The 13,497-nt window shown below is 41.2% G+C and overlaps 1 protein-coding gene across 1 annotated transcript in view; it reads left to right on the top strand.

Moving 5' to 3' along the window:
• Nucleotides 1-13,497, top strand: part of smtnl (smoothelin, like) — a 55,317-nt gene that overhangs the window by 19,804 nt on the left and 22,016 nt on the right. The window contains exons 3-4 of the mRNA XM_031744124.2: nucleotides 510-639; nucleotides 945-1,899. Of these exons, the coding sequence (XP_031599984.1) occupies nucleotides 1,222-1,899 (678 nt within the window). The 5' untranslated portion in view covers nucleotides 510-639; nucleotides 945-1,221. The remainder of the gene's footprint in view (nucleotides 1-509; nucleotides 640-944; nucleotides 1,900-13,497) is intronic.

The raw sequence follows: 13,497 nt of genomic DNA, 5'->3' as shown, positions 1-13,497 counted from the left end.
GAAAGATGCTAAGGCTTTAGCACAGAGCTGAAGGGAATTGCAAGATTAGTGGAAAATTATTTGCGGGTTCTTCTCTATAAGCACAGCAGCACACATTTCAAGTATTTCAACCAGCTGTCTGGAAAACAGAATCGTCATTTCAGCTTAGGATAATGTCAGTGGTATTTATAAAAGCAATTTGTTGTGAGTGGCCACTATATAATACGTGCAAAAAATACATTCAAGTTACAGGCTTTGATAAACATGAATACTCTATTTTACAGCAGTCATATTTCATTGTTTCTTCTTCCGATATCATCTAACATGTATACATACATTTAAACAGGGGAAAATAGCTGTAACATAAAAGGTAGGAGGAGTAAGACAGTTTAGACAGTGTTAGGACATAAAATCTACCCACTGCACCGCCCCACTTCCCCTCCCCTCACATTTACTACTCTTTCCATGCAAGTTCTCCACTCCACCACTACCCTCCTCCCTTATCCCTCCCTTTCTCCTCCCTCCCCAAGGCCAGAGGAGTGATCAACCTTTAAACAAACCAGAGAGCCAGCAGAGCAGAGCAGAGCTCGCACACCCTCACACACAGACATACAGCTGCCGAGGAAAGTCTGGTGAGCTGTAGCGGAGAGCAAAACCGAGGTAGGTTTTTTGCAGCTGTGGGTGAAGATGACCTCATCGTTGTGTTTCTCAGCAGCTGTAAATCAGATCTGGCTCGAAGAAATGAATGCTTTTATTCTGTTCTTCTCAGTTCTTTGAAACTGAGAAGTTCAGACAGCTTTTTGCAGTCTGAACTTTTGCTTAGAATCAAGTTTACCATGTCAGTTGTTGTTAGATATTAAATTTTCCCGTAATCATCCTCTACAGACATTCATCTCAATTGGGCTTCAGCAGATCTTTGAAGAGTTTAACAGTGTGTTTGCATTTTATTCACTTTGTATTTTCAGACAGAAGCTGGAGTGAAGTTGGTACCTGGAAAGCAGACCTTACTGAGCATCCTATCTCAGGACGTAGCTGAAGGAGTGGTAATAACACAGACCAGACTTTTGCCACCCCTTTCAAACTTTCACCTCTTAATTCCTGTCCATCAGTCCCCACCCCCTCCAGCAAAACTCTCAGAACACTGACTGAGGCAGACAGTCACCAGGGAAGAGTCATTAACTTGCAGACTTGGAAGCTATCTGGCCTGTTCCCCAAGGGTCAGCAGTGGTGGGATCTGTGCCAATGCAAGCCCCAGCTGTGGGTGACATGGGAGAAGTGTGCTGCCCACGATCTTGCTCTCAAGAGGGCGAGACTGTATGTGCAGCACTAGCCCGTTATGAGAACACTCTAAGGGATGCCATCAGGGAGATCCATGTGGATGTGAGTACTTTTAAACTGGGTATGGAGCGTCGTCTGGAGGAGACGGCCAACTTGAGTGGGCCCCTCGGACGAGCCGTGGCTCATCTCCAACAGGAGAATCGGCAGCTCAGGAGTCAGCTGGATTCTCTGACTCGACAGGTGGAGCTCCTCAGTGGCATCACATGTGACAGGAGCACCTTGCTGAACAACAACCACCACACACATGCCCAAAACCACAAGAACCACCTAGATGACATTGAGGAGAATCACCATGAGATAAAGGAGGTGATCTACGGAAAAGGTGAGGCTCACACGCAGAGTCAGGCTCATGTACACATGCAGACCTCCACCTTGGGAAGCCAAGCCCAGACCTACAGCAACCTCAGCAATCAGACTATCCCTGCATCCCCCCCTGCCACTTTTTCATCCTGCTCCACCTCCAGTAGTCCTCCAGTTGGCTCCAGCGTTTCCTCCATGGTGACAAGCCCAGTGTCTGGGAGCAGCCCCTCCATCACCCGCTTCTCCAGCCGAGCCACTTTTGCTGTGTCCAGCAAGACCAATGTGAGTACTTCATAAAGCAGAAATCCATTCATGAAGAGTTCTTTAGTGGTTCAGAGGTTTTTGATGTCTGAAGAATTGCCGAATGAACAAATGTGAAAGTTCTTCAGTCAACCTTGCCACGTCACATTTATTTTTATTTGCACTAACGTTGAACTGGTTTGTATTGACAACAGTGACAAGGCGCAGTTAAACTCCTAATTTGGTTCAGTGGGTTCAAAAACCAGCTTCAAACTTTGCATTTGTATTTTAATAATAATAATTTATTTCATTAATCTTTTTAAGGTAAATCTAAGTAATCACAAGGAGATTTTTCTGTAATATCATCATGGCAACCAATTTCACCCAGTAACCATCAGCAACATGTCAGGGAATACACATTTTTCCCTTCCTACCTGTCTTGGCCTAGGCCTATCTGCCTCTAAATGTTGTGCTAACTTAGCTAACTGCTAACTTCCTTTAGCATATATTAGCATATACACTTATATAGATGATTATATATCTGTAGTTCACAATTTCAGTTTATCTGTTATATTATTGGTAATAAATGAACCTGTAGATACATTTAAATATCACAGTTTTATAATTACATTTGGCTGAATATAGAGTTTTAATTTAGCTAGCAGTTAAATTGTTGTAATATTACTGCAATATATACTGTTTCTTTAACTTTTTAATTGTTCCTTAAAAAGTTTCTTAATTGTTTCCTGGCAGTAACCTAACTGAAAATCATTGCTTTAGCCTGCAAGGGAAGAAATGTTACACTCTCTCAAGGAAGCTATTCCAAGAAAATGTACACTTGATGCCCTCCAGGGTTCTTGTAGAAGCTCTTTGCATATTTTTATCTACTCTCTATTTTACAGTTCAGATTTGTCATGTACTTTGTAACATGAATGGAAATTTAAGCAAAGAGAAGTAATCCAGTAGTTGCAATGGCCACAGTGGTAAAGACGCAGATTTATGAGTTTAAATGAAGCAATGTTGCATTGTGGGTGTGTAGATGTGTCATGCGAGGCACTGGCTATGTCACTGTGGTTGCACAATAGCTCTCTGCCGGGATGCTTCAGGATTTATGAAGTGCAGTAACATGAGTCGAGAAGGCTCCTGGGAGGTGAGGTTAGTGCGGTTGTGTGGTTTTTCAGACCTGTACCAAATATTTGAAGTCAGCATTGTGAAATGTCGGCTCTGGTTAGTCATTATTATAGTCCTGCATGTACCACGTGGATCCAGTTTTGGTTTGGGATTTTCATCTCTTAGCTTCACCTGAATGATTACATAGTTCTCCTCTGGTCTTGTGAAAGTCGTTTGAAACTCTAATGAATGCATCCAGAAACTGGTGGGTGAAGCTTACAAAACAAGCTTGTTCTCTTAGTTTCTGTAAAGCTGATATTTTTCCAGATGCCAAGAATGTTTCAGAGCTGGTTTCATGATGTGTCCGTGTGAATTACATCACAATTCATCACTGAGTTTGTGAGTCAGAGTTTTAGTGTTTTGTGCTTTCTGAGCTATTCCTAGTTATTTTAAGTTCAGCTTGGGATGCAGTTCATGAAAGTATGTCTTCAGTCTTATGACTGTTCTTAACCACTTACATCAGCTGGTTTTGTTTTCCTCCTTGGCTTGTTTTGCCTCTGATGAAACCAAAAGAGAATCTCCTGGCTTTTATCCATCCTGTGGTTTCTGCATCACTCAGCCGGATGATGATGAGCGTGTGGTTTTCCTGGCCTTGCCCTCATCATAAATTTATGGGTTCCTCAGAGAAATAAGGAAACTTTCTAAATATTTAGGCTAGACAGCAGCTTAAGATGATCAAGATACTTTTTAATGTCTTCCCGTTCCTAGGCGATTGAGTGGTTTGGAGTACTGATTATAACCTTCAAGTATTTGCAATTTCAGAGCGATAGAATTATATGGAACTTGAGAATGTTAAATGCATTTTAAGGTATGCACCAATCTTACCTATGACCCCCAACCTATCCCACCTGAGAGTGAGTGAGATACACAAGGTGCCATATCAAAACCTAAACTTTAAATATGTGCACTGTGCTTACATTTATGTGATTGTATATTATTAAAATCTTGGTTCTTTTTTTTTTTTTCATTTTCTATGCCAAAGATTCTTTGCAGAGCAGATGTTCACTTTGCTGAACTCAATGACCACCATTGTGAGTCCATCAACAGTAGATAATATGTGAAGTCACATGTCAAGCTGTTTTACTGTCAAAGTACTTTAAAGTGACACTGGGAAACTTGTATGGCAGGAGGAGGTCCTGAGAAGACTCACTATAAAGTTGTGAAAAGTGTGACAATCATGAGGTTAGTATTAAGAGTCTGCTTTTTATTCAGAGCAGGGCAGCTCCAAATTTAGGCTTTCCTGTGCACTCAGCGCTGACACAAACCTGGGAGATACACATACCATCATGGGAAGTAGTAAACACGTTGTATGGAAACGGCTGACATAACTAGTCAGTGTTTTGTGGTTATTTACATCCAAGTAATTAGAATTCCAGGTTATGTCAACTGGACTGGCATTCAGATAGTTGTAATGACTCACTCAATGCAGTTACACTACACCACATTATCACACATAATCATAAAGTATTTATCTCACCCCTATGAACATATGAGAGGCAATATGGAACTCCTTAAACATAGAAATGGACATGCAGCATCCAAAATGGTAGTCAGTGAAATTAAATATTTATATTATTATTTTATTAATGTCCAACAGAAGTTAGATGTTGGCTTTATCAATGGAGCCATCCACCACCAGCTGGCACCTTACTGCCTTGCTGGCTTCTTACTACTAGTACTTAAAAAGAAAGCTGCTGGCGCTAGCTCTGCTAACTTTAGCCATATTCAGCAAATTAGCATTGCGCATGTGCCATGTGCTGCATGTTGAAAAGTGCCACACATACTGTAGCATTTAAAATACAATTTGGTTCACAAAGAATGTCATTGACAGCTTCAAAAATACACATGCACATCAATCAGAATGTAATTTTAGCATTTTAGACTAGCTGACTTGTCTGATCTTTTTTTTCCTTTTAAATAGGCCAGAGCATCACTAATTTGAACTTCTGACATCTTTGGGGTCTGGTTTTCTCCTTGGTATTGTAGCATGTCATCTTGCCAAGATCTAAAATGCTAGATAGAAAAGGTGGATGTAGAGTTTTTTTAAGTCAGGAAAGGACTTGACCAGCAAATTAAGTCTAAGAGCAGACAGTTTCTCCAAAAAGCCCCAGATTTCATTGCAGGATTTACAATGTGTTTTAATGGCTTTTAGTGTCAAAGAGCACTATATTTCTATATATTTACATCCATCCATTCACTTCCCGCCTATCCCAGCTGTCATAGGGCGAGAGGCGGGGTACACCCTGGACAGGTCGCAGGGCTAACACACAGGGACAGACAACCATTCACACCTATGGGCAATTTGGATTAATCAATTAAATGGGAATAGGTGGGAGGAAGTCGGAGTACCCAGAGGGAACCCACGCAAACACCACACAGAAAGCCTGATGGTGGACTTGAACTCAGGACCTTCTTGCTGTGTGGCAACAGTGCTAACCACCGTGCCACCGTGCTGCCCGTATTTATATCGCCTTACAAAACAAATACCTAATGAACAATTAGCTGGAGAGCAGGCCATTTGAAATAATTTAGTCTGCACTGACAGACATACTGTGCAAACATTTTGTGAGAACCAAAGATAGCTTTGGTTCCTCATACCAACTGTGATGCACAGTGGTCTTAAGAAGTCTTGCAAATCCACTTCGGAATGTCTCAAAAGAAATGCAGCATTATGGAAGGAGTTCCATTGATATGTTGCTGGGGAAACAGGCAGTACATGCAAGACAAGCATCTTGCATTTGAAGGAATTTTGCCTCGAAGCGTCATCAGAAATTACCCACAAGCAATTTATTTCTGCTAAATGGGCACTGCTAGCCTTTGAAGCCATGGGTGCACCTACTCATGATTACATCTGTTGATGATATGATATTCATGCAAAGTTACAAGTCTTACAAAAATGTTAAAAGCATTTGCACACTTTATGCTAAAAGCTGTTGCTCCTGTATCCGTAATTACCAAACTATGTCGTGGATACAACAGAAGAATGTTATCTGTTATCTGTGAAATCATGTGGTCAGAGCTAAACAACACAAGGGCACCTTTGTTTCTGTGTGTCTCTGCTGTGGGAGATCCCCCACTGTCAGCCACACACAGCAGAATAATGCATGTGTTCACAGAGGTTGGCTGTGTGTGCTCTGTGTTGTGGTAATTAGCTTCATGGCTGCTGTTTGAAATCATAATTGCAGCTCGCTCAGGTGCCACATCCTCACCTGGCTGTCAAGGTGAGATGGGGAGGATACGGTGCATAGAGTTCAGTTTCTGTTAAAAAAAATACGAAGACTGCAGGCATACTTAACAGCTCGTGTCCAGGCTGAAGCTATCTGCAGTCAGAGAGATGTGTACAGGCGTGTCGTCTTCCAGCCTGCTCTCCAGCTGTTACTCCTCACCATCAATGTACATGCCAAGCGGTCACAAGCAGACACGCGTACCTATGTGCACACATTTCACCTTCTCCATCTGGAAAGTTTTTGAGGTTTATAAGGAGGCAGGTGTGTGGCTTTATTCTATTTTTATTCTACTTTAATAGTCCTGGGCAGCAAGAATTAAAGAAGATCATGATTAGAATAAAGACATACAACCTTTCAACAATATACTCTCGTCCTCCTGTGTTTCTGTTGTGTTTCTATCTATGTTGTTTCCTCCTAATCCACATTCTCCATCTCACAGACACATGTAGGCAGAAACATCACCATTTACAATTACAGTACCAAAGCAGTTGTCTCAATGGGCCATTGTGTGGGTTCTTGTGCTTTATTTGGAGTACATTAAGTGTAGAAGGATTACAGACCTGACCTCCTTTTCATTCCTCCAGTCATGACCCCCCCCCCCACCACCACCACCACCACCCACCCCACCCCACCTCCACCACCATCCACCACCTGCTATTCTTACTTCAACAAGTGTTTCACTAGAAACTGAGCTAAGAAAAAAAGGGGGAAATGGCTCTATTTTAACTCAGGGTCCAGTTCCTGAGACAAGGGATTTAATCAGTGCATCCAGTGTCACTTTGCTGGTGTTGTTCATACAGCAAGGTATTAGGTCTCATCATTAGTGATAACCCTAACCCTAACCTAGCCCTATACACAAAGATTTTTTAAGAAAAGGTGTGAATAGTTTCTGATGTGGGTCATTAAGAATGAAAGTTTCCTGTTTCCCAAGACTTAAGAGAGAAATTTAAAACAAACTGAAATAACATATTTGGAATTCCTAGGGTTGGGCAACCACCTAACCTAGAGTTGTGGCTGTCACCAATGATGACCTCAGGTCATCGTGCTCCAGGACCATTGTTGCAACTGACTGAGATGCTACAGCTTTACAACTTGGTGAAAGGGACAGTTAAACGTAGCAGTGGGAGAAGTTTTCCTTCAGCCTTTAGAACGTCAGATGAGATACTCAAAAGCAACACAGTCCACAAACACTCATTCTATGTTTCACCCAGGTGACGGGATCTCTTTTAAAACCAAAAATCAGTGTTGATCTACTAATTTCATTGGTTAGGTTTGCACAACAAAACTACTTCAACAAAAAGTTGTGGTTTTCGATGAAACGGATTATTTTACATTGTTAACCATTTTAAAAAGAGTCAGCATTTTAGAAAGCCTTTCTCACAGAAAGAACAAATTCTCCACTGTCTTTCGCCAGTCACAAAGCAGCATTATTGGTCAGTGGCAATGTACAAACAACAACAGAGTTGTGTTTTTTCATTAGCTAGTGGTCTTTTCTCATTCCCAGGGTGTCTCTTATTGAAGCAGCAGTGTCCTGACTTTGGTGCTGAGGTATAAGTATATTTATAAGATTTTAAAAAATAAAAATCATCCATTTACTGTTCATAACTATAGACTTAAAGCCAAAACAGTCTTATGTCAGACCATAAATAAGCTTACTAATGGTCAATTTGGGCATTATTTTTGGCCATTTTTAGATGGCAGTCTATGGAGACCACTACAGGAACTGAAGTTGATGTTTGCTTTGCCTTTATTTTTCAGCCCTGGAGGCTCTCACTTGCTTTTAGTGTGTGGAAAATGGGTGTGCTTGATTTATGGCTCACGATGGAAAAGCTACATATTGAGCAGTTGCCGATGTGTTGTTTTCATGCACCATCTAAAACATCAATAAATCATTACCAGGCGCATTTTGAGGTATTTTTGTTCTTGTCAGCAGTCTGGTACAAATTCAAGAAAGGATTTTATTGGTGGTGGCAGACCTAGCAGGAAGCAAGAGGATTTATGGGAAATGTGGTTTTAATTTTGAAGAACATCTGCACTCTACCACTGCTTCAAGACAGAAGCTATCCACTGGCTCAACCCATGTCTTATTTTTACAGCAATTATACCAGGCTCCTAAACTACATATGACAGTAATAATATACTGGCATGCTGAAGGGAAATCTTGTATAGTTATCAGAGTTTTGAGCAGCTAAGCTGTGGTCTGATCTTCAGATTTGTTACACCCCCTCAGTCCCTCCCCATACACCCGTGATCTCCATCTCCCACTAACATTATAAAATCCAGCACTGATGCTATCTACACAGTTGAGCAACAGACCATTGTAGCAGTCAGCCTACACTCTTTAGTTTAGCCACAGATTGAGAAGAGACTGATGATTGCATGTTCAGGGTATTTAAATGCACTGACCCAAGTCCAAACTGCAGTACACATCCTTTGCCAGGATTACTGCCTGCTGCTGCACTCGTTTAGCAGTAAATTAGTAAAAACCACAATAGTATGGTTCTTGCTTTGTATGCACACATATAAATTATGTATATATGGTGATACAATGTGCACACACACCATGTTAGTCAACTTTATTTTTCTGGGTTCGTTGTAGTTTAATTTAAAAAGTAGACCTATTGTAGTATTCTTTATTTTCATTTGTCACTAATATAGCCAAAGTTTGCAATAATAACAATAGCAGATATTAGATGTGAGTCCATCTGCTTTGCGCTCTCATTTTGAGTTTCAGGGATGGAGCTGCAAATGGCAGTTTTCTAAAGGAAATGGAAAGAGAACCAAAAATGGCTTGTTTTAAATATCAATTCAATCCATCAATCCATTTTCTGGGTGGCTGGGTCACAGAGGAAGCAGCATGAGCAAACAATCTACCTTTCCCCACCCACCTCCTCCAGCTTATCTGGGGGTACACCAAGGTGTTCCCAGGCTAGCCAAGAGATATAATCTCTCCAGCGTATCCTGGGTCTACCCCAGGGGCTTTTTATGCAGGGACATGCCTTGAACACTCCACCTTAACTGGTTCCTTTCGATGTGGAGGAGCAGCAGTGCATTCCCACAAGTGCATTCCCCCCTCTTATACCCAAAACTTACTTGACTGGTAAATCGACAGCTTTGCTTTTACCCTCAGCTCTCTATTCACCACAATAGACCAGTGCACCATCCATATCACTGCAAATGCAGTTCCAATCCATCTGTATATCTCCAACTCCACTTTTCCCGGCTACCAGATCAATTCACTTTTATGTATATAGCTCCAAATCACCAAAACCTCATGACACTTTACATTGTAAGGTAAAACCCCTACAATAATAGAGAGAAAACCCCAACAATCTGATGACCCCCTATGAAAAAAAAAACAAAACATGGTGACAGTAGGAAGGAAAAACTCCCTTTTAAAGGAAGAAACCTTTAGCAGAACCAGGCTCATGAAGGGACAACTATCTCCTGGTTTGGAGAAAGACAGGACACAAGACACACTGTGAAGGAGATTAATAATAACTAACTTTACACAGAGGATAAGCTAACAGACCTTTCCAAGACCCAGTCTGAGACCAACAAGGATTATTTGAAACTCTGAATCAGGCAACAGTGATCAAGCATTGTCCAAGACTAAATTGGGGTGACTTAAAGTTAATCAGTTTGCTTAATTACTTTACTCAAATTTTGGTCAGATTTTAACAGACTGAAAATGTGTGTCTGGGTGCAGAAAGACAAATAAATGAGTTAGAGGTCTACACTGCAGGGTAAAGAGCATGGTGTTGTATACTTCTGTGATAAAGACAGCTGACATTTACACACCCGCCTGTGGAGACTCCCCACAGTCTCTGATAGCTGTGACGAACAACTCCTGATATCTGTCTGCCATCCATACATGCATCCATCCATCTATTCTCTCTGTGTGGCTCTGTGGCCCCTTCCTCACCCTTTAACCTTCCCCCATATTCCCATCCGAGCTGGGCTGCACTTTAAGGCTGGATTCCTGGTACCAACACCCCATCCTCCACTTTGTGGCTATTAATACAGTCATGAGTGAGACAGAAAACAGAGTTTAACCTCTTAACATCCACCAGGTCACTAGTCCCCTAAACACCACTTCATTTTTACAGGAAGGTATAGGGTTACTTATGTTCACACCCAGACCTTAATATGGGATTTTCTCTTATGTAATACAACTAAATAGAAATCTTAGACCAGAAGCACTGTAAGGCCAGAATGCATGTAACATAGTATCTCTAAGTGGTGGATGTTAAGAGATCATAACTCCTATCTTGGAGTCAGTTATCAATACACAACATATTATAGAAGTATGTCTACCCTCGTGATTGGCTGCTATTGAGTTTGGACCAATATTGAAATGCAGAACAAAAACTGAGGAACAGATGAAAAGAAACCAAGTAGTGTGTGTGTGTGTGTGTGTGTGTGTGTGTGTGTGTGTGTGTGTACACGTGCTGGGGGTTTAACAGAGGTATGCAGCCACTCCCAGACTACCCCTGGCTCTCTTAATGACTTCCAGACAATAGGCTGTGTTCCTGTCATCATCTCTGTGGAAACAGGTTAATAACTGACCAACCAGCCTGTGGGACCACTCACTCACACTGCCCTCTGGAAGTCAGCTTCAGGAGATGATAGATTTTAAGGTTGCCTCTTTGGCTATCTCCACTCAGTCCCATGCTGGGAATACTTTACAGATTTCATTTAGCAGCACTCTGGCTTTGTTGTCTTGGAGCAATGCACAGAAGGCACTTTAAGGAAAACTGGTTTTAGGGGTTAGGTGACACTTTGACAAGGTCTTGGTGAGAGTGCAAACACACATCCACTGAGTGTTAACTGGGCATAATTCATCACATATTGGCACTGGAATACTAAAGTGAGGTGGCCTTCCTTTTTCACCTGGTTCTCTAAACATAACAACGCACCTGTCTGGGGTAGCTGTATGCTACAAACGAGAGTGAAGGGAGAGGAGATCCAGACCGTTCATGTTCACCAACATAGTAGAGGTCAGCATGTCAAACTCCCCCGTTTATGCTGACATCCTCTGCCTCATTGCCTGGAAAAGAGGAGGATGGAGGAGGGGAGGTCTTTATTCCTTCCACATGTTGGAGCGAGATGTTACTGTGAGAAATGTCCATTTCCAAAAGCCCACCTGGACCCATTTGTCATCAATACTTGGCCTGAAAGACACAGAACCCACTGTGTTCTTATTCCATTATTCTTAAATCACAAATGAATCCGACGTAACCACCAACACACAAGGAAAAGCTAACAAATGTGCTTTCTGTTATATTTTTTGAGATGCGGCAGGTAGTGGATTGTAAATTATACTCTTAACACAGCCTACATTCACAGAACAACAGGTAACTATTCACTACATTTAGCCACGTTGTATTCCTTTGTCTTTGAGAGACACAGGATTATCAGAAAATTAAGAAAAGTCTGAAAGCACAAGTGAAACCACATGCTGGCAGCAGCTAAGACTGCGTCTTGCATTCGGTGGTGCTATGTTAGTGAAGTAAACCTTTCCCTGTACAGTAATTCTCACCTGCAATTAGGTTTTTATATTGACTCAGTTCAAAGGCTGTGCATATTTTCCACTCCCAACCCTAAGTGGTGTTCCCTGGGATTTTTCTTTAAGAAATTGCAGGCTGTGTGAATGTATTTGAAGAACAGGCGGTGTGAGTGTGTCTGTTTCCTTCAGAAAATGATTCCTCAGTAGAATCCAGTAAGGAAATTACAGAGTCGGAGTCCTTTGTAACTGTTTCCTCTGATAGCATTACAGTAGCTTCTGTACATGATAACATGCTTCTTGCGCCATATGTTTGCTGTTATCTTTATTCTGCTTTGACCTTTTTCTTGCTGCTATAGAAAAATGGAAGGTCACATTCACAGTGATGTATGATAATTTACAAGCTTTGTAATAATTTACAATATGTAGTTTATAGTCCTGTATTGCTACAAGCACACAAGTCTTCACTCTGTAATCATGTGTGTATTCATGGAAATCTTTGCACTGGGGCATTTGTTTTGCAAATAAGTAGCTACTAAAGTTTGGTAATGGGTAACGCATACATACACACACTTTCCTTCACACTAGCACTTGTTGGAAGGGCACAAGCCATTGTTTAATGGTTGTTCCTTTCCTCCAGCACTCAAAAGTCACTCTAAGAGAATGAAAGACAGGGGACGGCTTACAAGATGGAAAGATGAAAGAATAACAGATATAAGAAAGACATTTAGCTATACACCTGGTCAGCCAACTACATTTTAAAAGCAACATTTTCTGAAGTACCAGGACACTGCATTAGCATAATTTTTCTCCTAGAGAACAAAGAAAGTCAAGTTAGGGTTGACTGGGATGGCCTGGAACTCAGAGGGCTAAAGCACAAGATGTCACCAAGCAGAGCAGTTTTGTCTTTGGCCTCAGAGATCCTGATGACTTCATTAATTGGAGATAAATTATCTGAAATTCAGGAGCAGGACCACGCCTCCAGACACACACCTTACGGGTCTTATCTATATATGAGCCCCCCAAGTTCCACAAGTTTTTCGTTCTTGTCTTTATGCCCCAACCTCCCTCTCTCCCCTTTTTCAATTCTTTTCACTTCTTCACTTCTCATTAGTACATGGGGAGCCACCGCCAGTCCCCTTTGAGGCCTTCCCCAAACCGCAGCTCAATTCATGTCCAAGCCATTTACCTTTATCTATTAAAATGCTGTCAAACCTAAAATGAGGACGTGGGCCCAGCTAGTGAAACTTGTGTTCACATTACAGTGATGCACCACATGCGTTACCACCCTGTTAATATTCGGAGTGCAGATGAAAAAAACCTGAAAACTGCCAAGAGCAACTTAGAGAGAAAAAAGAATTGATAGTAGATCAGTGTCAATTTTTACAATCAGTTGTAGTCATAATTTAGGTATCTAAATTATTTTATTTTTAGTTGACTAGATATCATAAAATTAAAGCAGACTAAATCTAAAGTTGATTTAGTTGACTAAAATAGAAAGTGTAAAAGTCTATACCGGTGAGAGTTGCTCCACACAGTTTCTTTGAAATCTAATGCAAAACGTGTGTACGTATGTCTCCTCTTCTCTTCCTGTGTAGCGTTTGGATCACTTCCAAAAAAAATTATTTCAAGAAGTTTTCATCTTGTTTTATTTGTAGATACATTTCATCATAATTTTTGTCCTCATATCATCCTTAGATGATAAGTTGATACCATTCTCATGTTATTATAGTTCAC

Source organism: Oreochromis aureus, linkage group 14 (genome assembly GCF_013358895.1).
Source record: "Oreochromis aureus strain Israel breed Guangdong linkage group 14, ZZ_aureus, whole genome shotgun sequence".
Taxonomy (NCBI): Eukaryota; Metazoa; Chordata; class Actinopteri; order Cichliformes; family Cichlidae; genus Oreochromis; species Oreochromis aureus.
This window is presented reverse-complemented; position numbering and strand designations above follow the sequence as displayed.